Raw genomic sequence first — 26,262 nt, 5'->3', positions numbered from 1 at the left:
TTTCAAAGCTTCAGTCAATACAGAATCGTGTGGCCAAGCTAGTTTTGGGTGGTTTGAGGTTCGAACATGTTACACCTATTTTGAATAGGTTGCACTTGTTGAGGGTTGAGAAACGTGTTTTCTTCAAGTTAGCAGTTTTGATGTTTAAATATTTTTTATCTCGATTACAAAATAAGCGACGGGCTCCTGCAACTTTGCGGTTTTTGTCCCGGTTGTTGGAATGGTTGCCTCCTTACTTACGTAACCCTAACCTACCATATTTACAATTTCGAAGTCAGCTTAAAACTAATTTATTTGCACAATGAACGTCCGTTTTATTTGTCTATGATTCAGTAGCGCTTTTGAGTTTCACAAAATAAAAAGCGCTGTATATAAATTTTCGTAACAATAATAATAATAGGCCGGAAGACCATAATTGAAAGAATTTTTAGCTTTTGAAAGTTTACGGTTGAGCTTTTCAATATTTCTAACAGTAATTTTATAATTGTTAACCAGTTTATTGAAATTATTAAGAAAATCATTGGTGTTCATGATGAAGCGTATAAGTCCTATTTCGATTTGACTCATCATCAGCGCTTATTTAAGGATATTTTAATGTTTTGAAATTCACTGTGTGTACAAAGTGCTTTTATTCTGCTTTGCCCTGTCTATTTATTATATCTTCATCCTGTCTATTTATTAAATGTTTATTATATTTATGTTTTCCTTTCAGAAATATGTAATTTGATGGTGATAAAATGGTAGATATAAGTATAATTTCTTTATGGATGCTTATTAAAATGTGTTATTTCTTATATATACAACACACGTTTAGACGGCATTTTCCCCGAGATCGGGGGTTGCCGTTTGGCTACCTATGATGAAACCGAAATACCCCTCAACGCCATCCACATCTGTCACTCGCCTCAGTATCACGCAACCCCGCTTTCACCCTGTCCTTCTCCACCTGCTCTCTCCATCCCAATCGCGGACGACCCCTTCCTACCACTCCTTCAACCTCGAACTCCAACGCTCGCCTAATCCCGACCCTTTCATCCCTTCTCAACACATGTCCATACCACCGCAATCTCGATCTCCTTATCAATGTCACAATGTCCTCATTCAGTCCCATCATTGACATCAGCTCTGTACTACTCCTCCTATCTTTCACTTTAACCCCACACATCATCCTCACCATAGCTCTTTCAGCCCTCTGCAGTACACTTTCCTCCTCTCTCCTCAACACCCAAGTTTCACCACCATATACCATCGCTGCTCTCACACATGCTTTATATACCCTCCCTTTCATCTTCACTGACCATTTCTTTCCACACAATACCCCACCCAGTTCCCTAAATTTCATCCATCCCACACGAACTCTAGCCGTAACTGCGCTCAAGCATCCTCCATCCGCATTCAGCTTATCCCCTAAGTAAACAAAGCTTTCCACTCTTTCAATACCACCACTCAACCCCGTCCTTGCGTCCGTCCTATTAATCACACCATGAACACATTTCTTACATTTGAACGTGCCTTCCACCTTTTTCAGTGCCCCCCTCACACCACTACATCTCTTATGCACCCATTTCTGACATCCTATACACAATACTGAGTTAGCCTTCACTCTCCTATCACATACCCCACAGGGGTCTATTTTACTTATCACTCGCTCCCCACCTTCCCCACTCACCATTACCTTCGTCTTACCAATATTAACTTTTAACCCTTTCTTTTCAATAACACTTCTCCATCTGTCAAATTTTAACTGCAATTCTTCCATGCTATCAGCCATCAAGACTAAATCATCTGCATACAAAATCTCAAATAACAACCCCTCCATTATGTTTCCACACACAACATCCATCACAATTGCAAACAGAAACGGTGATAACACTGATCCTTGATGCACTCCTACCTTAACACTAAAAGCGTCCGACATTCCCCTTCCAACCCTCACCTTTGTCTTTGCTCCTTCATACAGCTGCATCACAGCTTTAACAAGTCTCTCATTCACTCCTTTCTTCCTCAACGCCCATTCAATGACCAACCTTTCCATATGAGCTTTCCACACCTGAGCTTTTTTCTCCTCATCTATGCACAACTTGCCAGATCCATCCAAACACATCCATTCCCTATAACATCTTTCCTATCCCTCATTGACTGCTTTGCTACTTTGAACATTTTCCTCGAACTCACATCAAATTCCATTTCCTTCATTAACCTATCTGATGCTTTCTTCATTGCAGTTGCCACTGCCTGTTTTGCAACCTTCTTAGCCTTCCTATACTCAGACTCCGCTTCCTCCGTCATGTCCCTTCTAACCATACCCTAAACCTCTCCTTCTTGACTTTCAAAACCCTTCTTATATCTTCATCCCACCACCACGTCTCACCATGCCTACACTTTCCTTTCGTCCATCCACATACTTTATCTGCCGTAGCCAACACACAGTCACTGTATCTCTCCCAAACATCTCCATCCTTACCACTCTCCCAATTTTCAGCCACCTTCACTTCAAATGCCTTCCTCACCTCTGCATCCTGCAACTTTCATGTCTTTCTCTTTGCCACAAACTTATCCTTCTTCCTCCTCCCCATTTCTTTTGATGTCACATCCATCACAACCATACTATGCTGCAACATACCAGGTATCGCCTTCACATTCTTCACATACTTCCTATGTTTGGCCCTTACCAATATATAGTCTATCATCGATCTATGTTCCCCTGACCTATAAGTAATCAATCGCGCTGGTTCCCTTGTGAACCAAGTATTCCCCACCACCATGTGCATCCGCTAACTCCAACACTCTACGCCCTTCCTCATTCCGTATACCATATCCCCATCCCCCATGTACACCTTCATATCCGTCTGCATCCGCCCCCACATGACCATTCAAATCACCCAACAACACCACAAACTCATTCAACCCCGCTTGCCCGATCTCGTCAGAAACATCATCATAAAACCTATCCTTCTCCTCTTCCTTCCTACTTTGTTGCGGATCATATCCTGATATCACCCTCACTATTACTTTTCCAAACACCATCACCACCACAATTACCCCATTGCTTCTCCGCCTCACTTCCAACACCTTCTCCACCAACTCTTCTCTTACCATCACACCAACTCCTCCCGTACCATCATCCCCCTTCCACCACAACTTATATCTTCCACCTTTAGCCCCCACAAACCTTGTACCCTCACCCTTCCATCTGATCTCCTGTAATGCAGCCACGTCAACCATTCTCCTCTGCAGCTCCTCCACCACTTCCAAACTTCTTCCTGTCAACGTGCCTACATTCCAGGTACCAAACCTCCAACCCCTTGGTCTACAAGTAGTCCTTCCATCTATAGTGCCTTGCACCGCCACACTATAGAGTGGGGTGCCAGTAGCCAGACCATCCACAGGGCCTTGCACCACAACCCTATGGACTGGGTCTCCGGAGATTCTTCGCACCCTCTTCTGCCGGATACTGAGGACCATTGTTTTTTCCGTCATCATAAGTATTATTATTTGGCTAGTTTTTACACAGGACGCCCTTCCTTACGCAACCACAGTTATAAGCGGTGGGCCTAGCCTTTGATGATCCAACATCACTCACAAGGCAGTGAGGGTCAGTTTAATGTCATAACCAGGACAGTGTTATTTCTTATATATATATATATATATATTTACAATATTCTATAAATTCTACCGAATGTTTGGCGTTAATATGTTTATAGTTCGTTTTTTCGATTTTTCTCACTAAAGTTATTTGGTGAACGTTTAGTTTATTAAAATTCAATATAAACTTATTTTCCGAATTCATGCTGCAAATAAGGACATATTTCGATTCCGAATGAATCATCATCAGTGCAGTTAACTATATATATATATATATATATATATATATATATATATATATATATATATATATATATATTGATATGTCTATTGTCTATTCTACAACCCCAATAGAAAACTATACAAGCAGATAGATTATTAATTAGAAGATTGGTTACTCGTTGGAGCTCTTTTTCTCTATCTTCGGCTTTTGATGAGTGAATATACGCCCTGTTGACGAAGGCACTGATCGTACTGGTTAGGAATGTTTTAGTGCACTCACTAATCCCGTTGAGACAGAGTCTTTTGTTCGTTGGTTTTGTGTAGACCGTAGTTGTGAATTTATTTTCTTTTTCGTTTGTAAGCACGTCTAGGAATGGTAAATCAGTTGATTTTTCAATAGTAAATTACAATTTGGATTTGTTGTATATTTCCAGTAGTTTGGTGATTGTATTGGGGTTGTTGTAGGCAACAAATATATCGTCGATGTATCGACAGTATATTTGTGGTTTAAGCTGTGGATGATTTGCGAATGTAATCTCTTCTAAGTGACCCATGTAAAAATTTGCAAAAAGTACATCCAGTGGAGAACCCATTGCGATGCCGTCGATTTGTTTATAGAGTTTGTTGTCTAGACAGTAGAATGGCGTTTCCATTGTGCAGGTTTCTAGTAGGGATTTTAATTATTTTTTAGGTATGTTTAAAGGCGTATGTTTAGAATTATAGATAGTGTTTAATATTGTTTCAATGGTATCTTTGACGGGAACATTAGTAAATAATGATTCCACGTCTAGTGAAGCAATGTTTATGTTAATTGTGGGCGTGGAGGATGAAATGACGTTTATAAATTCTTTACTGGATTTTAAATTATATTAGCTGTTTGATGTGTATGGAGTAATGAGTTTATTGAGGATTTTAGCAATGGGATAGGTGACAGTGAGTATTTGGCTAATGATCGGTTTTAAAGAGTTATATTTTTTGTGAGTTTTTACATTACCATACATATAACCAGGCTGGTATTCGCCTATCAGTTCTGGAATTAGATCATTAGTTGATGATGCACTGATTGATTTTATTATTTTATTAAGTTTGTTTTTTAATTCAGTTGTTGGATCTTTTTTAATTGGTTTGAATTTTGAATTATCGGACAGTATTTTGTTGATTTTGTTTCTATAATCCGTTTTGTTGACAATTACATACATTAGAGCTTTGTCTGCTTTCTTATTACAATGTTGTTATTGTCTTTTAGAGATTTAGCTGCATTAATTAGTCTCTTTGTAGGCAGCTTGCTTTTGAAGGATTCTCTTCGTTTCTTGCTTTCAGCTTTGAGTTCCGCCGATATTGTATTACTCATTGTTATTATTTTTGGTTGTCGAGATTGTTGAGACTATCCATAAGTTTTTCAATTTCGATTTCTTTATCAATAGTATTTGGTTTTTTCACAAAGTGACAATTGAGTCCTAAATTAAGAAATTCTTTTTCTTCGTTTGTTAGGAAGTGGTCACTCAAATTTATGAAATGATCTTTTGTTGATGGAAAATTTCTTTTAAGATTATTTAGTTTTTTAAATATTCGTGTTGTTCCAATGCGTTTTTGGTTGTTTGAAGCATTATTGAAGTAGATGTTAATGCTGTTCTTAAGTTTCTGGCTATAATTTTTGTTGGTCCATTCTTGTTGGCAACTGTCTAGTTGTTCTTTGGTTTGAGCAATTAGTTTTTTTTTCATTTTTTTTCAATAAGTTCATTATTGAAAGATTAGAGTTAACGTCACTTTTGTCAGTGACGACGCATTAAATATTAAAAGTTTTGTATTTAACTTTAATAAACTTTATCTAGATGATACAAATCTCGTTAGAAAAATTGAGAAACTTAACTACAAGTTGAATAATGCTAAAAACACTTTATAAATAATTGTATATATATTTATATTTATGTTTATTAAAATCGTATAATTTTTTTCCAAAATTTATATATACCTTCAATCACTTTTATACTCTTTGGTTCCACCTTTCCTCGAAACAAAATAAAAATTCCCTTCGTGTTGTTATCTGGGTTCGTTTTTATTTATTTTGATTATTTTTATAATATTTTTTTACCAAGAAAGATAAAACTGGTTGTTAAAAATTAAAAAAAAATTGGTTATTTATCGGCCTAAATTATTCAGAGATCAACACAAGGTAATAATGAAATTATAAATTAAATTTAAAATTAGAAAACTTAAAAATAAAATTAATTAATTAAATTAAATTAATTAAATAAAACTTTTTCTGGAGTTTTTTCTTAATTTCTAATATTTAAATAAAAAATTTTAATTTTTAATAATTTCATTTATTCTAAGAACAGATTGTTTTTATTGAATTAAAAAATTTTTTCAGTTATTATAATTTATTAATAAATATCACACAAATTTTGTAATTATTAAAAATTAAATTAAATTTTTAAATTTAATTTAAATAAATTTAAAACAATTCTCAACTCAACAGAAACAGAAAAAGAAAATATTTTATTAATTTTTTAAAATTCAAATTACTAAGTAAGCTGAGGGGAGAAACCATGTCTCCTGAATTTGTTAGCTTTTTTAGTTTTTTTCTTTGAATTTTCATTTATTTGCAATATAATATTTTTATGTCTTATTGATTAGCTATTAGATTAGATTAGAGTAGTAAAATATAATTTAATTAAATTTAATTCTAGAAACTATCTTTCAATACTTTTGTTTTATTTTATTATTATTGAAAATTAAAGTCAAATTGTTTATCAAATGTTTGAAATGAAATATGCTTTGGCTTCATTGAATTAGTTCATTCAAGTACTAATCTCAAAATTGATGTTATAATAGAAATTGTTAAATTGAAAAGATCATTTTTAGTAAATGTTAACATAAAAATGTTAGCCAATGGATAATTATATTAATATTGTTGATAATGATTACAGGATTTCATTGAAAATTTTAACAAGTTCAAAGTTGATGATAAATCAGGAATTGTTAAAAAAGTTAAAACCTTCTTTGGGTTTTGGTACTATCAATATCTTCTGATTACTGCCTTGTACATGCTTGAATCATGGGAGAGAACTGTTTTTAGTATGTATGTTTTTTAATTTTAAGACAATGATCAAATTATGTTATTAAGCAATTAAGCCTTTATCATTGTAACAGTTGATGCAGTTGTGTTGTTAAGCTCCAATGGTCAAATGACTTGATATATTTTGTTGTTGGCAGTTAAGAGTTAAATAATTAAATTAGTTTTGCATATGAATAAATTACACACAATGGGCTATGGTTGGTTGATGAGTTAGCTCAGATGACAAGTGTGCTTAGTCTGTCTTGTTGCGTTTATATTTTTGTCTTTTTATTTGCTTCTTATTGTTTGTTTTGCCAACTGGCCTGGTTCAAAAACTGTTTAGGCTAACTTTAAAGAACTGTTGTGTGTACGGTGCCATGCTTGCATACAACTGTTTGTCATCAAATTTTGTTATAATTATTAAAGGTGATGACGACTTAGTGATTGCCATACAGCAATTGCAATGGTTGAATTAGTTATATAATCACCCAATATCATGCTTGAATATGTTTATATAAATTAGTTATAATATCATGCTTGAATATGTTTATATTTTTTCAGATTGTTTCTTATTGTTCTTCCTGTCGATGGCTACTTACACAGCGTACGTGTTCATGCCGGGCCACATCATCATGCTGGAACACTTCTTTGCCTACATGTTTGGCCTTACTAATGTTCTCTGAGTCTATCATGGCCATTCCACCATTGAGTCCACCATCACTGTCACTCTATTATTATGCTCAGTGATTGTGTACTGGTATGCCACAAGTACTCTGGTGGTACCATTAGTTAATTAATTAATTAATTAAGCAGTTAGTTAAACAGTTAATTAATTAATTAGTTAATTAATATTTTTAATTTTAATGCTAATTTAAACTATTTTCCTTATTTACATACTCATGTTCAGTTCATGGCTATGGTTCATTTTAATTTGTACTCTGGTTTATAAATTATTAGTTTTTTTATATTGCTGGCATATTAATTTATCAACACAATCATTTGGCTTTTCATTTTTTTTATGTTGCTGTTTGAATATTTTTACTCTGCTTTGAAAAGTAGATGGTGTGACTGTGTAGGACTGATGAGTTGTGCAGAAGGTTACTAGTTTACATTCCCCCCTTTGATGACAAAATATTCTAATCGTACGATAGAAATAAGTAGTGTGGATAGTGTGGTATGTAATGGTGTTGCTAGCTGGCGCTCACCAGAGAATGAGTTCTATCACTGTTGCCTATTTTGTGTTCGTGTGTGCGAGGAAGTAGTAACTAAGTAAGCTGTTTACTTCAACGAAGAAAGTATTTAGGCATTTGCTCGCGCATGAGCATGCATATAGTTATACAAATTACGACTTGTTGATGACCAGGTGAAAACTAATTATAATTTGTTTGGAAACTGTTGATCGTCGTGGATTCTTGGGGGGATTATTTTGAGGTGTGTTACATTTTAAGAGAAATAAACTTTTTATTGAATTAAACATGTTTGTTTGCCTACATGTTTATATTTTCTGTAATATTTTTGTGTGCTTATGTTGTGGTTCATTATATTCTCCAATATGTCCATCAAGTTAGTATTACAAGTTTTTCTCTACAAATATTTTGTGGAGCGTTTCTTTGTTCGTTTGTTTGTTGATGTTGTTGCTTGCGCACTGTGTTCACACTTTTTCACCCATCAAATATTTTTCTTTTCTTATTCATCATTTTCACGTTTGCTTTTAAAAATGTTTCTATCTATCAGTCGTTTCTTCATCTCATTTAGGAGTTTTTGATATTAATTAAGTCACAAATTTTGTTTTAATAGGTTTCAATTAATTATTTATCCGAACGACCAATCATTCACAGCGTTTACCTAATTATGATAGTTTATTGAGCATTTTTGTTACGATCAATTGCATCTTGCAAATTACAATCACTTTTTACAATTCATTTTGCATAACAATTACATGTAAAAAATTGTAAGCTGCATGCATGTTGATGCTTTCAATGGAAGCTCGTTTTTTAAAAAAGTGCATGAATGAATAGGTGAATGAATGAATGAATTAATTAATGCGCAGATAATGTAAGTGGCCTTTGAAGTTTTTGTCTGGCTAGCCAGTCCATCCTTTATTCATTGTATAGTTGTAACATTATTTTTACTATTATTATTATTATTATTATTATTATTATTTGTACTGTCATATATTATTATGCGTTATTTATGACCCATTTTGTAACCATTTTAATTGTTGTAGCTTCATTCATTCATCTCTAATTAAACTTCATTATCAAGTTTTCTTATTGTTAGCGAGCTCTATATTATTATTTTATTATTATCATTATTATTATTAATAATTCATCATGGTAATTATTCTAACTAATTTATGAATGATGTCAAAGGAGTATATATATATAAATATATATATATATATATATATATATATTTATTTATTTATATATATAATATGTGTGTATGATATTTGTATATATCATATTATCATATGTGACCTTATTAATGTTAATGTTATAAACTTATCAATATTAACAATCTTAACCAACGTCAACGGATTGTCCTCAAGCATCACACAGTCCAAAACAAGCAGCCAGCAGATTGTATACAAATCACTNTTAGTCATTCCAGTTTAGTCTGCGAACCCTTTCATGCCATTTATTCTTACCTTATAACATGTTTGATGCTTCTAAAAAAATTTATTAATATGACTTAACACATGCTCTCGATTGTTGCCTGCCTGCTCGCCGGCTAACTATCTTCTAACTTGCATCAACATTCAACAATCAACGTGCATGCTGACAAACTTTTACTTTCATTTTTTTTTAATATTGAACCTTCAAAATCATCAAGTCTTGCAAAACTTCTACACTTAGATTGATATTAAATTTGACTATAGGAATATTGAATTTCACTTCTCTCACTTTCCTAACTTATGTCTGGTCTTGAATGCTGTTGTCGATTCGTTCATGTGATCCCCCTTTCGTCTTGTATGCTTCATTCAGAAATCTGATATTTCTTATTCTTCTATTTCATCAATTTAAATGCGGATTAGCATAACTTTCATTCGTCATCTTTAGTTAGCTGACTGTAATTTTAAGAAGGATTACGTCGGCACTTACAATGATGTTTCAGTTTATCCATCGAATTATATTCACTCGTCCGGGTGTCATTTCATTGAATTTAAACCTTTAACGAACGATCACTTGTTCTTTCATTTGAAAAATTCTTTTCAACCTTTCCATCATGATAATGTTTATGTTCTTCGATTACTGAATAAATTTTTGAAACCTAGCTTTGACTTATTTGATAAGAAATGTGTAAATGAGTTAATTAAATTAAATTTTTATTTATTTTGAGTGATCCGTAAAACAAGGGTTGATCAAATTGACAAGAGTATTTTAAGCTGCATCTCAATTGAAAGAGATTAAAAATAATAACTCGTGACTAATTGAAATAAATAACAAATTATTTCGCCTCGATTTAATTACTCGAGATATGAAAATTTGAATAAGGATTGTTAGAGGGTTAAAAATAAAATACAACAAATAAAAGCTCTGACTAATTCTTATTTGAAACAATTCGAAGCAAAATAATTTGAAATGTTTAACTAATTATTATTCATTATTAGCCTGAGCATAAATTAATTTATTATGCTTACTAAGTTCACGCATGATCGGTCAAGCGTTCTCGATCGTGCCGCAGCTGACCACTGCTTGTTTAATTTCTTTAAAGTTCTGTTTCCTAATGTAGATGGATTGGAGCAGATGTGTTTATTTTAACTACAATTACAAGACGCCAGATTTAATTTAAGTATTCTTTGATAGTAATTGTAATAATAGAATAATTGGTTTGTAACAGCAATGATAATTATTAACATTATTGTTAGCTGCACAGTGCACAGCACACTCATGGCCATTCACCAGCTCTTCTGCTTGTTTCTATTCTTATGCTGCCGCCGATCCTATGAGCTTCATATTGTTATTCTCATCACCATTATTGTTATTGTCATTATGATTATGATTATTATTGTTTTTATTATTAGATAGTGGCTGTTCTTCGTTATTAATGGTTGTGAAGATATGTATAAGTTGTTGTTGTTGTTATTTTCTCAGTCAACACACCAGCATAAAATCATCAAGGTAATAATTTTGCTATTATTATTATTATTACTAATGTAGCTCCCAAAGACAGGAATCTGACGGTAAAAGTGAATCATTTTAATATTATTAATAGTGAAAATAATTAAATTTCTCTTTCAAGAAAATGTTTAAAATGTGGTGCATTGTAAAAATCATTAGAAATAAATGTTTGACATATTTTGATCGTATCTGATTTTGTCAAATATTTAACCAAAAAAGTGAAATTGGAATTTATCCTTGAAAAACTGAAAAATACGCGATATATAACTGAATTTAAGTTAATGGCGTAATTTTGATTTAAAAAAATATTTGCCCCTATTTGTTTAAATTGTTGAAAAAAGTTTGAGTAAGTTTGCGATGGCCACTTGTTGATGATCCCAGTTGGGTGCGTGCTCTAGAACCTTCGTCGGAGGACGGGTGGGCAGTGCCCCTCATTCAGGGTAGCAGCAGGGATACAAATACAACATTTGATATCTAACAAAAACCACAACAATAAAACAACAACATCCCGACAACTTGATGTCAACCAACAACCTCAGTCTCTTCATAAAAAATTCTGGAACAGGAAGGGGCGGTCGAATATGGCGGTCCCAAGCATGGACTGGTACGGGGTCGGAAGGAAAAAATTTTGCGGACCCTTGGTTGTGCGACACCCTGAAAAAAGTTGCATCTTCCCCTGACATGGAGAAACCGATAGTTTTCAACGACGAGGATTTCAACCTGATTGCCGTAGACGACATCATGAGTAAGGTGGATTTGGAACCGAGGAGGAAAAAACTAGAAAGGCAGTACTCCAACTCGAGCCTGTAAGTTGTTCGCGCATTGGACATTCTGTATGGCAATTTTTAAATAAATGATCTCGTCTGCCGTTTTGTTTTGTTTGTCATTAAACGGTTTATATTAATTTTTTTAAAGCAAAAAAGCATTTGTACTAATAGTGAAAATAACATTATCGTCTCTAAACTGCACGACACCGGCAGAAACTCGCAGATCCAATACTCCATCAACTTCTTCGACAACATGCTGGCCGACTACGAGAAGGAGTTGACGAACGATAGTTACGACATCAGCCAGCACAACACCGCCACCAGGAGCAACATCCAAATGATGATGGCGAGGACGGCCGAGAAAAATTTAGAAATTAGGAAGCCAGCTGGTGAGTGTCGGGTGTAGGAGGAGTTAGGATTGGCTGACTGATTGATTGATGGATTGATTGGTTGGCTGGTTGACTGATTGATTGATGGATTGATTGACTAATTAATTGATTGATCGATTGGTTGATTATTAGGAAAAATGATTTTATTTTAAAAATGAAGTGTTTGAGAATGCAAAAACATTGAACATAAAAAATGTAGGGAACGAGATTAGGACCGAGTTAAAATTAAAAATAATCAATTGAAGTGTGCTAGCATCGTTTCAATTGTATAAATTTTCTAAAGAGGTGAATAAATAAGAGAATGGAACATGATTGAAAGAACGCAATAAAATATGAATGAATGACTGATTGACTTAGAAAATGACTGACAGACTGAATGAATGCATGTATGAATGAATGAACGAATGAACAAACAAACAAACAAATGTAAAAATGACACGGACACACACACACACACACACACACGGATATGTTATATCCACGACAAAAGAACAAATAAATCAAGGTAGGAATGAATGAATGAATGAATAAATGAATGAATGCAACTACAAATATATGAGTGAATGAACAAATGACAACTTGAATGACAAACATATAACGAACATAAACATGGTCGAAAATAAAACGAGATAAAACAACTGTCCCCAAACCATGCAGTCTCCATGCGGCTGTCCAACATTGGGGAGGAGGTTGCCGACAGCTATGTGAGTTGACCGTCGTATGTTTTCTTTGTTGACAATAATACTACTAATAATGATAATAATAATAATACTAATAACATATTTTAAATTCTTATAAAAAAATTTGATCACCATAAAATTTTTTGTTAACAATTATTCTCATTACCAACGTCGTTTTCTCACCATCATCATTGACCTGCCTCAACATTATCAACAGTATCATCGTCATTATTATTATTATTATTATTATTACCATCATTTTCCGATTTTTGCTTTCATTTCATTACAGTTGTCATGTGGAGGCTACACACACGGCATTCATGCACACACACCCCACACACACACAAAACACCCCACATATGTATACACACACACACACACACACACACACACACACATATACACCACACACACACCACACACACACACACACACACACACGGAGTCACAAACATACGCACAAGTACACATAAGCTTCTAGAAGTTATTAAACAAGTTTGTTTGTGTGTGTGTATATGTGTGTGTGCTTACATGTGTATGTATGTGTGTGTGTGCGTGCATGTGTGCACGCGCTTATAAAGTGATGGATCTTTTGATGTAACGAAAAAAATAACGTTTGAACTCCATCTAGTGAAAAATATAATTGGAGTTCCTGAATGAAGGAACGAATGAATGGATGAGTGTTTAAATAAATTTCAAACGAAGGCATGCATGACTACATGTTTGCGGTGTTCATGTTGTTGTTTGCGGTGTTCATGTTGCTGTTTGCGTTGTTTATGTTGTTGTTTGCGTTGTTCATGTTGTTGTTTGCGGTGTTCAGTTATGTTGTTACCGTTGATGTTACATTGTGGCTTATTTGAGATCATTCATTAGTTTTTCCCACAATTCAAGTGCAATGCATGTTTCTACTGAACACACATTCACTTTGTAGCCTGCATGCCTGTATCGATTGTACAACACTTGTGCACATTTTGCTTACGTTTATGTACGCGTATGACGTATAATAAATTATATATATATATGTATATATAAATATATATATATATATATATATATGCATTTATTCCACGGTTGAGTTGTGAGTAAAGCGTACAGCATAACAAAACAAACTTACGTTGTCTACATGTTATATATACTCACGCACACACACAAACGCAAACATAAACACACACACATACGCATACATACACAAAAAACACAACAACGTAAAATATTATATATATATATCGGCTTTGAAAATGTTGTTTTACGTTGTTGTGTTTTAATCTTATTTATTTTGCAGTTGTTGTTGCTAGCGGCAACTACTAGTGGCATATCTAATATTTGTTGGATAACTCTATTTTGTTGTTGTGAACATTTAAATAGATATTTGTTTGGAAAGCACATGTAAAATAAAATAGAATAAAAGTTTGTTGATGCGGATAGCCATTGTTGAAAGGTGGGCTACACATTGTTAACTGGTTTGTCCTGCTACTTCAAGATTGCTCTCCAGTATGAAACACAAAAGCTGCTCAAATAGTAAAAGTAAAAATGTCGAAAACTTCTCGCGATGGAATGTCGAAATGGTATTTGTCAGATGTGCCATTTGAATCGAGCTTCACCGAATTTGTACTTGCGTCGCTTGGTACGAACAGATCGAGTGTTGGCAATGGAAGTCTGCCGAGGGTTTCATCTAGTACAAGCAGGATCGATGATGCAAGACATATGAGTGTTGATCATGTCCCAAGCTGTACAACATCGGATGACACCAGTGCAACGTTCACTGCTGCTTTGCTTAACACCGATGTTAATAGTGCCGGGAATGAAAATTCCACAGAAATTTCCACATCATTTGTGAAGCTTCAGCAAGTAACTGACAACTACTACAACAATTATAAAACCCGCAACAACACAGATTGTGACTTTTTTAATGGTATTAATTCCATTGCAAGCACTAATGTGTACGCTTCAAAAGTTAATCACAATAAATTAAAGTCGTTGTCTACCAAAGATAGTATTAACCCATCAACAACACCAACACATCAACACATTAACACATCAACAACACCAACAACAACATTACATCAACACATTAACACATCAAATACATCAAATACTATTAGAGCTAACAGCAAACGCAGAAAAACTAACATCTTCTTTGTCAGTAGAAACAACGTCAAACCATCAAAAAAATTTCTCCAAGACGATAGGGACAAAAAGTTGATAGCATTTAGCGGGTCGTTGCTTGATTTGAATGCCAGGCTGGCTCAGAAGTTGGATGTTGCTCAAATTAATGAATGGCTCACAACTCAACATGTAATTTCAAAAAATCATTTTCTTGGGGTAATAATAAATGTAGTAATTAAGCAAAAATATTAGCTTTAATTTTATAATTAGTAAAAAAACGGCTGCAGTATAAGAGTTTCATTGTCAGAAATAATGTTTGCGTTAAAATAAGAATAAGCATTGAAAGACAATGTCATATGCTATTAATATAATAAATCAGGTTAAGAAAGATTACAGTTAAAACAGCATGTTTTATGGAAGGGGCCATTAAATGTTATAACACTGCACTAGCATGATAGTTTTAATTGCCTTCGTTTTGCAACTGATCGATAAACTTTTTTTTTTTATTTTTTGCTGTGAGTTCTCTCTTTTTGATTGAACACAGTTTTTATATAATTTCAGTATTTTTCATAAATATTCTTTTCTGTACATTTATATTAAAATTGCTTACATTACATAAACATTTTAAAAAATCAATTGACAAGCATATATTGTGCAATAAAATTTATTTTAAAAAATTGACGATCAACAAAACATTTAAAATTAAATTTCACTTTCTAGCAAAATCAGAATGACGATTATTACGAAGACCTTCCAAGCCCACCGTGTTTTTTTTCAGCCAATCAAAACACCGTAGCCAACATGAACGATTTGCACGTCGCCGGTGGTCGCCAGGAAGAGAGGACCAACCGTGAATCGGGCTACACAACCACAGCCGAGAGTAGTGGCTCAGAAACATCGAACAGTATAACGTCAACTAGTTCCCGATACTCATCCAATTTGGCTGTAGACTCGGAACCAAACTTAATGCCCATGCCTCCACCATTTTCAAGAAAACAACCGTCATATTCCAAAAGAAATGAGATTAACTCAGCAGATATATGGAATCCATATAACAAAGGGTCTATTTTTGTTCGAAATCCAGAATTTGATCGTGACCACCCGATTCTACCTCCTCCACCACCGCCCCCAATAAACAATGTTATTGACGATTATTTTGGCTCAAATTCTCGTTTGAACCAAAAATTGTCTGAATACGCAAACATCGACACTTTAATGGGATCTTGCTCTTCAAGATCAAGATCGAGTAAAACAAGTTTAATGCAGTTGACTGACAATAATATTCGCCCCAACGTTTCATCCGGATTTGATTATGAAGCAATCATGCGGAAGAAAAAACCTAAACAAAAAGGTCAGGAAGGTTTTACAGAGTACGAGTTGGAAAAAATGAACCGACTTATTTTTCAACATGACAGCATTATGCAAGCAAATGAAAATCATTCAATGGAAAACAACTCAAATGATGAATACGAGAGGGCCTCCCTTCACAGGCGAGGACAAAGCAGCATTTCCACTAATGATGGTGAGAAAGATGCACTGCACTTCCCAAGGCCATCTGTTAGACATTCACCAATGCTGAAAGAAAATGAAAATTTTTCGCATACAACTTGTACTCTGCCTAAACATCCGGGATTTTCATTGCCATCTAATTCCGGAAATAGAACCAGATCATCAATTTTGTCTTTAACACATAACCAGCGATCAGAACCAACCCCTTCGATATTCACACCTCCACCTGAGTTTTCAACAAACACACACAATGCAAATGCTTACCAAACGACATCATTAAACTGGGATTCCGTTACCAATGAACAATATATTGACGAAATGGAGGAAAATGATGTAGCGGTAACAAATATTGATGAATACGATCAAAACACATTATCAGTATCTCAAAATGATGATTCTTCATCCATATCTGATCCTTCAACATTAACAAATGATTACCATTCTTTTTACATACCACCTGAACCTGATTTCATTCCCACCCTTCCCACATTTCCTCCATTGTTAGCAGGTCATTCTATGAGTAACACAAGTGAAAATTATCAGGATGATTATAACTCTGCTGGTAATTATGATGAAGTTGATGAAGATTTTAAATATAATAACGATGAAAATGAAAACGATCGGGACTACATGCCTGATTGTGTTAACAATGCGAACGATGACGAGCAGGAAAATGATTTTGATGCTCCGACATTAAATGGTGACACTACAAAGCCGATTGGTAACGTTGTTCAGGCAGATGACGTTTTCGACAGTAACCCTTTGATTCTTCCACCCCCTCCTCCACCCCCTCCTCCGCCACCTCCAGGTTGGAAGCCTGCTAACAACAAATCTTCTAATAAATCAGAAATCTTGAACAGTTCACTAATTCCAAATCTGAAAGATGCGCTTTCCGATGTAAAACTGAAGAAAAGTCCAGGTTTGTGAATCCAATTTTAAATAAACAATGGGTTTACTTTTGTTTGAATAGTTAATTTTCAATTATTATAAGTAATAAAACACCTTTATAAACATTTGTTGGCTCTTAGCCCAAATGTTTTAAGATTATATTTTATCTTGGTGTATAATGGCCACACCACACACACACACACACATGCATTCATTTAAACACACACTCACAGACACACGCACATACAATCATTATATGCGTAAATGTACTCTGCATGTGTGCTTGCCGCTACTAAATTCTTCACGATTACCTACTTTAACATTATTTCTTCAACATTTTGTTTTAAATTTTATGACCATCTTAATAAATGTATTTTTTAAATTGCAGCAAAAGACATCTTGAAGTGTCAGACCTCCGCTGCCGTAGACGCCATAGCCAACCTGATAATGACAGGAGGCTTCAAACTGAAACCAACATCTAATGGAGCTGTCATCAGATCCCATGGTGACTTCAAAGTCTCCAACAGCAGCAGCAGCAGCAGCAGCAGCAGCAACACAATGAATGAAAACACGGATGCTGACCAGTCCGTTCATTCTCCATCGACACTCGACAACAGTGGTTTAAGTTTAGATTATATAAATTTTAATGAGGTCAAGTCGTTGTCATCATCTTCATCAGCCGCCTACCCCAAGACACCGCCTACCAGCCCTCACCACAACAACAAAATCAAAAATGTTCCTCTCGTTCCACCAGTTAAAAGTAATTTTTCTTGAAAGGCACCGCATTAAATAACAAGATTTTTCTTGAAACTTTTCTAGTTTCTATCATTCGTTGAAATTAATATTTCATCAGTGTTTTGCTAATTATTCTTTTTAAAAAATTATTTTCAGAGGCTCCAATTAAACCAGTGATTAACATTACGAAGCAACCACAAAATAACCATAACGGAAGCAACAAAAATGAATCGTCACCAAAATCGAGCAACGCTATAGGTGAACCGCCGATAGCATTTCATACATTTTAAAACGCCAACATGCTTTTGCTTCATTGATCAAAAAATTATCAGCTTTGTTGCCATTTTAACATCAACATTAGATCGCCACCAATCTCGCCGATATCATTACTGTATTCACTATACAGCGCTTTCTTAGCTTATTAGAGGCGCTCGTAGAAAGTTCAACAACTTGATACACTTTTTCGCCATCTTCCTCCTTCTCATAACGTTTGCAACTGTCCTCATCACTACCATCCTCATCACCATTCCCACTATCTTCATCACCGTCATTTCATTAACGGTTCATCCTCTCCACAATCAACATTTGTACTACCATCACTACCACCATCATCATCACACTATAATCATCACCATCATCATCGTCATCACTACCGTTACCATTATCCCATAATTTCATTATCGTCTCATTATCATATTTCAGACATCACATCTCTACCTGGTTACCAGAAAGTTCCAGAGGAGGCAGCCCCGTGGAAGAAGGCCATGATGGAGAATAAAAATAAAGAACTTCTCGCAAAAGCCCTGGTTAGCACTCCCAACATCTCCTTAGCCACATCATTTTACTTGTTTTTTTTTAAATAATTTCAACTTAATCATCAAAAGCTTGATAACAAACATTTGGTCGCTATTTAATATGTCATACAAATTAAAAACTCAATTTTAATGGCGCCATTTTTAGCCACAAAAGACAAAACTTTATTAATTTTGTATGATTTTGTACAATACTTCTATAGTTTAACAACGTATAAAAACCCAAAAAAATGGTGGCTTCCCTACTTGTAGAAAGAATAAACTTTTTTTTCCAATGTAAACTATTTTCTTTTTTCATTTTAAATTATTGTACAACTTTTTAATAAGTTTAAAAACAATCAAAAGATTCCCAAATCAAAAAATTCTCAGCCAGTATCCTCGTTGATTGAGCAGCACCGTGGCATTAAAGAATGGATGCTCAGATAGAAATTTGATGAACTCCCAGGAGAGTTGAATGTTGAAAAGAACCTAACATAAATTTTTGAAGAAACTGCCTTTTCAGTTGGCAACACAATGAATTTTCTTGGTGCCGTTATAATAATTGCAGTTCATCAACTTCGGTACAGGATACAGTTGGAGTAGTTTTATTGGAAGTTTCCCACAAAAACATGACTCCATTTTATAAGTAAGAAGTAATTGAAAAATAAAAGTTGAATGTATTGTTTTGCTGAAATAAATTATTCAACGCTGATAGCGGTGCAATATAAAGTCAACATCGGAGCAACAAGCGTGTTACTCCTCGTCCAACTCAAAGCCAATACAACAATATTTCAAATTTAAAATATCATAAATCCCAGAACAGGGATTTTTTGCAACTTCTCACGTTGAAAGTTCTTGCATTGGATTTGAAAAAAAGACCAAAAAAGATCGGTTACAAGGGCTAGTTTGCAGGCATCGAGGAATAATCAGATATTGAAGGCAAAAGATTTTTTATAAACGAAAATAAATTGATAATTAAAATAAATGGTACCTATTGAATTTTGTTGGGTGGATAAAAAAAACCAATTGGGAATGCCTGAAAAAGATTTAGGCCTGTAGATAGAATGAAAATTTGCTGAAAATCACCATTCAATCTTTCTGGGCTAAAATGAACAACCGTTTTCAAATTCATTCAAATACACATAATTTCAATGAAAACGTAAGTGAAGACAACCATGATGATTTTTAAACCAAGTCACTTCGTTGCCCACGCCTATAATAGGAAATTGTTTTTGAGAAGAATTATGAAAATAGGTGATAAAAAGTATAATATAAAGGGGAAATGTTTGAGAAAGTTCTTTTTGAGGCAGGCCACTGTCCAATGTTCACGTGGTTCATTCTGATCCCGCGATAACAATTTGTGCTTTTTAATCCAATACGACGAGCATTTGAAAGCAAATTTATTGATAACATTGAAAGTTTTTCAAGCTTTCCAACGAGTAGGCCCACGTATCACATAACATGACGCTGCGGATTTTTGAAATGCTTTTAGTGATTAATCAATTTAATAACAAGTTAGACAATAATTTTTCAGCAAGAATGAACTCCAAAAAATTGAAATATTGTTCTTTGGCATTTACTATCTCGTCATGTTTGCGCTCGTTGCCATTCGAAATTAATCTTTCATATGATCTTAAACTATAAAAGCATGTTCAAATCTTTTTAAACTTTTATTTGAACCATACATTTTTTCGTCTATTAAATAAATCTTGTTTATTAATTGTTATAAAAATATACTGATTTTTTATATTTCATTCAATGAAAACGTTTTGTGAGTTGTAAATTTTGTGCACGACGGATAAAAAAATATTGTGCATGCATTGAACAGGAGAATCTAGAGCGGAAGAAGCAGGATGATGAAAAATGGAGAAATGTTCCCGAATGGAAGAGACATCTTATGATGGAGAAAGAGAAAAAGAAAGAGGAAAACCAAGTCACGGTAAATTATTTCCCATTTGAATAATGCAAAATGGTTTGAAAATTTGTTAAATGTGTTTGATGTGAAAGCAAAATATTTTAATATTTTTGACATTCACTTAATTACGCCATTTCCTCGATTTTGACATTGCAGCAAATTTTTGTGGACAAGCGCAAAAACGTTCCTCCAATGCCAGTTCACCTGAAGAAACCAATTTTAGGCAGGTGAACATTTCGACTGCAAACCAACGGAAAACTTATTGTTTTTGTTTCTTGGTATTTATTTTTAATTTATTTTTCTTTGCTACCGTGTCACTATTTTCAATGTGTTTTCACTTTATGATTATATTTAGAATATCAAAAATTCAATTCTTATATAGCTGCCGTAATAAGATTTTCTTATAATTGAGATTTTTTTCGCCATTTTTCCATTCAACTTTTTCTTACACTTCTCTCTCTCTTCTCTCTCTTTATTATTTTTTTTACACTACTTTCGTTAATTCAAGAGTACAAATTCACAATATTTATATTTTTTCTTTCTACACACACACACACACACACACACACACACACACACACACACACACACAAACATACACACACACACACACACATATATATATATATATATATATGTTAGCACACACACACACACATATATATATATATTATACGCGTTAACATGTTTGTAGTTCGTTTATATTATATATGTATATATATTATATATGGGTGTGTGTGTATATATGTATATATATAATTGATCATCTAAATCATTCTTTAAATTATAATTAATCATTTCATTAATTAATTAATTTTTTTATTTAAGAATTTGTTTAATATTTTCTGTCTTACAAACTTATTTTAGCTTTAGTATTTATATTTATATACAAAGTGTATTTTGTACTCATGATTTTTTGTGTATAGCAAACATAAACACATGTGCGTTTGTCTTGGAGTGTTTGTGTGATTGTGTGCGTTTGTGCGTGTGACTTGAGTGTTTGAGCCTGCATAATGTTAATTACAATCAATTATCTATTTATGTTATGTTAGTTACATGTGATTATGCCATTGTATTATAGTTGGGTTTCACCACGAATGCAGGACAGAAGCTTCTCACACGCCTCTGAAGAGGGAACGTATGATATATTGCAAATAAATCTCTCCCATTCGTTGAACTGGTAAACATAGGGTTAGCATGAAGATACGAAAAGGACCATGAATATATGTATATATATTATATATATATTATATATGGGTGTGTGTGTCCTTTTCGTATTTGCATAATATATTGCAAATAAATCTCTCCCATTCGTTGAACTGGTAAACGATAACATGCGAATTCCTCCAGCACTGCAGTTTTATATCATAGAAATGCAGTAGGGTTAGCAATGAAGATACGAAAAGGACCATCTGATGACTGAATGTGGTCTGCTTGGTCCAACCTCTACAGTACAAACTCTGCAACCTAAATGAAAGGATTTTTATTGAAACAAGACGTGACATTCATTTTAAAAATCTATATAATACTAATATAATCACCAATTTATTTTATTATTTAGTATGATTAATCACCTAATTGAGTATCCCAACAAATAGAATTTCTGATTTGATTTCTACTTTACGGCATTTCGTTCAGCAGGCAAATGGCGAACAATGACGAACGCATCAATTTCTACTACGGACTTTTCTTAATTAATATTATCAATATTATCGATTGAAATATGCATGCAGTTTTTGGGAAGATCAATTAATTTGATTCGTTATTTTTTATTTTTCACTAATTTTTTGATTATTTGTGTAGAATGTTTATTTATATTTCAGTTATAATCATTCTATTATTTTCTAAAGTGCCTTATTTCTGTCACAAATTGCAATTTTTTATTTAGGATGCGTTTTTTAATTTGACAATTTTCAAAGAAGAAACAAAGAAAATATGTTTTGTTTGTTGTCATTTATTAGGGCCATTAGGGGTACACTGAATTCTGAAATTATATTGAAATCACAAACTTGTTTAATCGCATGCGGTCTTGAAATTTAAATTTGTCTCATTCGGTGCAAATTGTGAATTACTAAGTAAATTGTGATTAAATGATTTCATTAACGAAAGGAAATAACATTGGTGAACAACAACATCATCAACAACATCAACTTACTAAAACATGTCTAAACTGCTTGATGCCTATCAAACATTTTTGTCTAACCGCGAAAATTATGTAAAAAGAAATGGAAAAACTTTGAAAAATCTACCGAGTCAGGGAGGAGTTAGTTACAAAATTGCAGCCGTCAAAAGGTTACTCAGAAATGTCGTTCAATAATAATCGCAATAAATTTTGCATTTAACTTATTTTGCTATTAATTAACAACTTTCCCACTTAATACATTTTTCACTCATTCCCATTGACACGTAAGATAGGCAACCATCTAACCAGAAAATAAAGCAATCGTTCCAAGGTATTTTAAAAATTAGGCACTCAAAAATATTTAAAGTGATAAAACACACGCACACACACAAACATACCTACATACACAGACACACGTACAAACACATGACTTAAACATGCAAACGAACTTGCGCCTTGTAATTTAAACATCGTACTTAGCACCTAATATTACATTAAACGACATGCAAAACGCAATTAGTGCATGATATGAGACAAGACTGAAAGAGGCTGAAAGAGATGTTGAAGATGATTTAATGAAAAGATCAGGTGGTTCGATCATTATATTACATTTAACAGGCTCATCATTAAACAACATTAAGAGATTCATTGTTTCATTATATTATGATATCAACCTCATAATAACTCTAATTTATTGATCATTGTACTTTATACTAGCATTATTATTGCATTAGCTATATTATATCTACTATCTACTACTATTGATAGTAATTAACGGAAAATTAATGAACTCACTTCAAATATAAAAATGCATGTACAATTCGCCGAAACCAACCAATCAACCGATCGATCGACCGACCGATCGATCGATCAATCAACCAACCAACCGACCAACCGACGATTAACAAACCGACCAACCAAACAATCAGCCAGTTGGATTATATAACTTGCATGTGCAAAAACTATGTGTATTTAGCATTTAATAATTTTTCTCATTCACTAATAAATCGTTAACAAAATTGAGAAATTATGTTTATAGAACAAATTATAACAAAAAGCAAGTGAAATAAATACATAAACTTCAAAAACCCTTGAGAAAAATAACTTGTTTTACTTGTTTAATGAACAAAATTTTTCATATTAATTATTTCAATGAATGACTTGAGATTTTAAATATTTTAATTTTTTTCTTCAAAACTCAAAAACTGGAATTAGAAGAAAATGTATTCAAGCATCTATTATGAAAATTATTTAACAAGCAAGATTCGCCTAACATGAAAGTTGATGCAAGTTTGATAGTTTGATGGTGGTTTGATATTGGTGCAAGTTTAATAGCTTGATGTAAGGGCTTTCATGCATCGCACAGAAATTGTTAGTGGGAAATGTGGTAACAAACTGGACAGACTTTATAGAAAAATGGTAAACTCTGACAACACACAAACACTTCCGACCCGCAGTGGTCAACAGAAATCATCGAAGACATCGCCAACAGGCAACTGACCACACTTCACAAAGACACCAAAACGAAACGAACACGTGATACCGAAAGAAAAAAACATACGGTACATGAACATTGCTATAAATGCATATTTATTTAATACAAATGCACAAATGTGTATGATAAACAGTATGCACACAAATGACTTGAGCACGCTAACACACAGACAATCAACACACAAACATATATGTGCACGCACAAACATACATGTGCACACATAAACATACATGTGCACACACAAACAGACATGTGCACGCATAAGCATACATGTGCACGCAAGGAATGTGAAATTGAAGACATTAACAAAACGAATTTAATAATTACATGAAATGAATCAAACAAACCATAAACTTTATTGCGATGAACAAATAACGCGATGAAAGATTTGTGCAAGAGGTACAGAAAAAAAAATTTAAAAAGAAGGGAATTGAATTTTTGCAAAGAAAAAAAATTGAAAATCCCGCGTGAAATGTTAAAAAATTACGAGGAGAAGAAAAAACGAAGGTAAATGTGAATCGATTGACTATAAGTGACTGATGTGATTCGGCGCAGCATCACCACGGATGCCAGCAGTCTCCCTCACACATCAACAATGAATCGAGGATTGACAAACGAGAAGCCAGCAAAGTATTCATCCTGATCCAAGTTCATGAGGAGCAATTTGTCGGTGGGTGTGTTTTTCAGGGGTTCTTTCGTGAAGATGGGGTCGAAGTTCGAGGTGTCGTTTCGGTCTTTCTGTGTATGAAGATTTATAACATTAGAAAATGTGAGGGTAAGGTTTTCATGTTAGCAACGTAGTATCATCTTTATCTGCTCCCCCAAAAATAACATCTTCATCTTCATTGTCGTCAACAGCGCTGTTAGAATCATCGCCATCATCTCATTACTTCCATCATCAACATCATAACAACTAGCATCATAATCACATCATCATCAACCACAACCCACAATTTTTGGTCTGTACGGGGGTTGGACCTGTCTGTTGGCCAGTTTGAGCCAATCAACAAGCCGGAAAAAAGAATGAACTTTGATCTCTTTCTCTTCGTTTAAACTGGATCCCAGTCGCGCGTTAGGAGCTTTTGTTAGAAACTGTATGATCAAGGGTACAATGTATGTATGTATGTATGTATGTATGTGTGTGTATGTATGTATGTATGTATGTATGTATGCATGTATGTATGTATGTATGTATGTATGTATGTATGTATGTATGTATGTATGTATGTATGTATGTATGTATGTATGTATGTATGTATGTATGTATGTATGTATGTATGTATGTATGTATGTATGTATGTATGTATGTATTCCTACACAAATGAAAAAGTTGTGTCAGCACAGAAAATATTGAAAAATGAGTTTGAAATCTTCAAAAACAAAGAAATTGAAAAATGCCTACCAAAAAGAGCTACAAAAAATGCGATAAATTGACGGAGTGTTTAACGTTAAAAATTATGAAAATTAAAGGCATTTTTGATAAATGCACAATTTTTGTCGGCGCAAATATGAACAAAGTGCCTTCATTTGAAAAATTTATGGAAATAAATTTTGAAAATGTGAAAAAAGAGTTGAAAGACATACTTGATAAACAACAGGTGTGTTGTCACAGGTTGAGGTTTAGCATGCGGCGCCTCATGATTTTATCTTAACGGGGTTGCCGCATTGCGGAAAGAAAAAAATATATAAAGCGATAATAGGAGAATTATTGAGTGAGAACGCCGTAGTTTAACTCTTGGTTGATAGTAGACGGTAGAATTTTGCATTTTAGTAATTATTGGTTTAATTTGGAGTAAAAAACGTTTGGTAGTAGGTTTGGCGGTAGGACGTTGGCAGTCACAAGTCTAACTGGAACGTCGTTAATAGGAATAAAGTG

At 33.8% G+C, this 26,262-nt stretch overlaps 6 protein-coding genes across 6 annotated transcripts in view; 3 read left to right on the top strand and 3 right to left on the bottom strand.

Moving 5' to 3' along the window:
- Positions 1-2,709: 2,709 nt before the first annotated feature.
- On the bottom strand, positions 2,710-3,465 carry HELRODRAFT_179508 (hypothetical protein; the record flags this gene model as incomplete). Its single annotated transcript, XM_009028330.1, has 1 exon — positions 2,710-3,465. The coding sequence occupies one exon, from the start codon at positions 3,463-3,465 to the stop codon at positions 2,710-2,712; it is 756 nt and encodes a 251-aa protein (XP_009026578.1).
- Positions 3,466-6,815: 3,350 nt separating this feature from the next.
- HELRODRAFT_86817 (hypothetical protein) lies at positions 6,816-7,548 on the top strand (the record flags this gene model as incomplete). The annotated part of the gene is made up of 2 exons (XM_009028220.1): positions 6,816-6,885; positions 7,427-7,548. Coding segments are annotated over 2 exons (192 nt in total), but the record flags the coding sequence as incomplete, so codon positions are not given.
- Positions 7,549-11,508: 3,960 nt separating this feature from the next.
- Positions 11,509-12,858, top strand: HELRODRAFT_179507 (hypothetical protein; the record flags this gene model as incomplete). Its single annotated transcript, XM_009028329.1, has 3 exons — positions 11,509-11,795; positions 11,970-12,145; positions 12,803-12,858. The coding sequence occupies 3 exons, from the start codon at positions 11,509-11,511 to the stop codon at positions 12,856-12,858; spliced, it is 519 nt and encodes a 172-aa protein (XP_009026577.1).
- Positions 12,859-14,355: 1,497 nt separating this feature from the next.
- On the top strand, positions 14,356-19,759 carry HELRODRAFT_179506 (hypothetical protein; the record flags this gene model as incomplete). Its single annotated transcript, XM_009028328.1, has 5 exons — positions 14,356-15,120; positions 15,652-17,359; positions 17,717-18,088; positions 18,766-18,869; positions 19,673-19,759. The coding sequence occupies 5 exons, from the start codon at positions 14,356-14,358 to the stop codon at positions 19,757-19,759; spliced, it is 3,036 nt and encodes a 1,011-aa protein (XP_009026576.1).
- A 5,209-nt stretch (positions 19,760-24,968) lies between these two features.
- Positions 24,969-25,127, bottom strand: HELRODRAFT_86867 (hypothetical protein; the record flags this gene model as incomplete). The annotated part of the gene is made up of 1 exon (XM_009028233.1): positions 24,969-25,127. A coding segment is annotated over one exon (159 nt), but the record flags the coding sequence as incomplete, so codon positions are not given.
- A 195-nt stretch (positions 25,128-25,322) lies between these two features.
- The window catches only part of HELRODRAFT_86856 (hypothetical protein), a gene marked incomplete at both ends in the record, with an annotated part of 28,042 nt that continues 27,102 nt past the window's right edge, over positions 25,323-26,262 (bottom strand). The window contains one exon of the mRNA XM_009028231.1: positions 25,323-25,478. Coding sequence (XP_009026479.1) covers positions 25,323-25,478 — 156 coding nt within the window. The remainder of the gene's footprint in view (positions 25,479-26,262) is intronic.

This window comes from Helobdella robusta (assembly GCF_000326865.2).
Source record: "Helobdella robusta unplaced genomic scaffold HELROscaffold_54, whole genome shotgun sequence".
NCBI lineage: Eukaryota > Metazoa > Annelida > Clitellata > Rhynchobdellida > Glossiphoniidae > Helobdella > Helobdella robusta.
The sequence above is the reverse complement of the archived record's forward strand: the minus strand, read 5'-3'. Positions and strand labels throughout refer to the sequence as shown.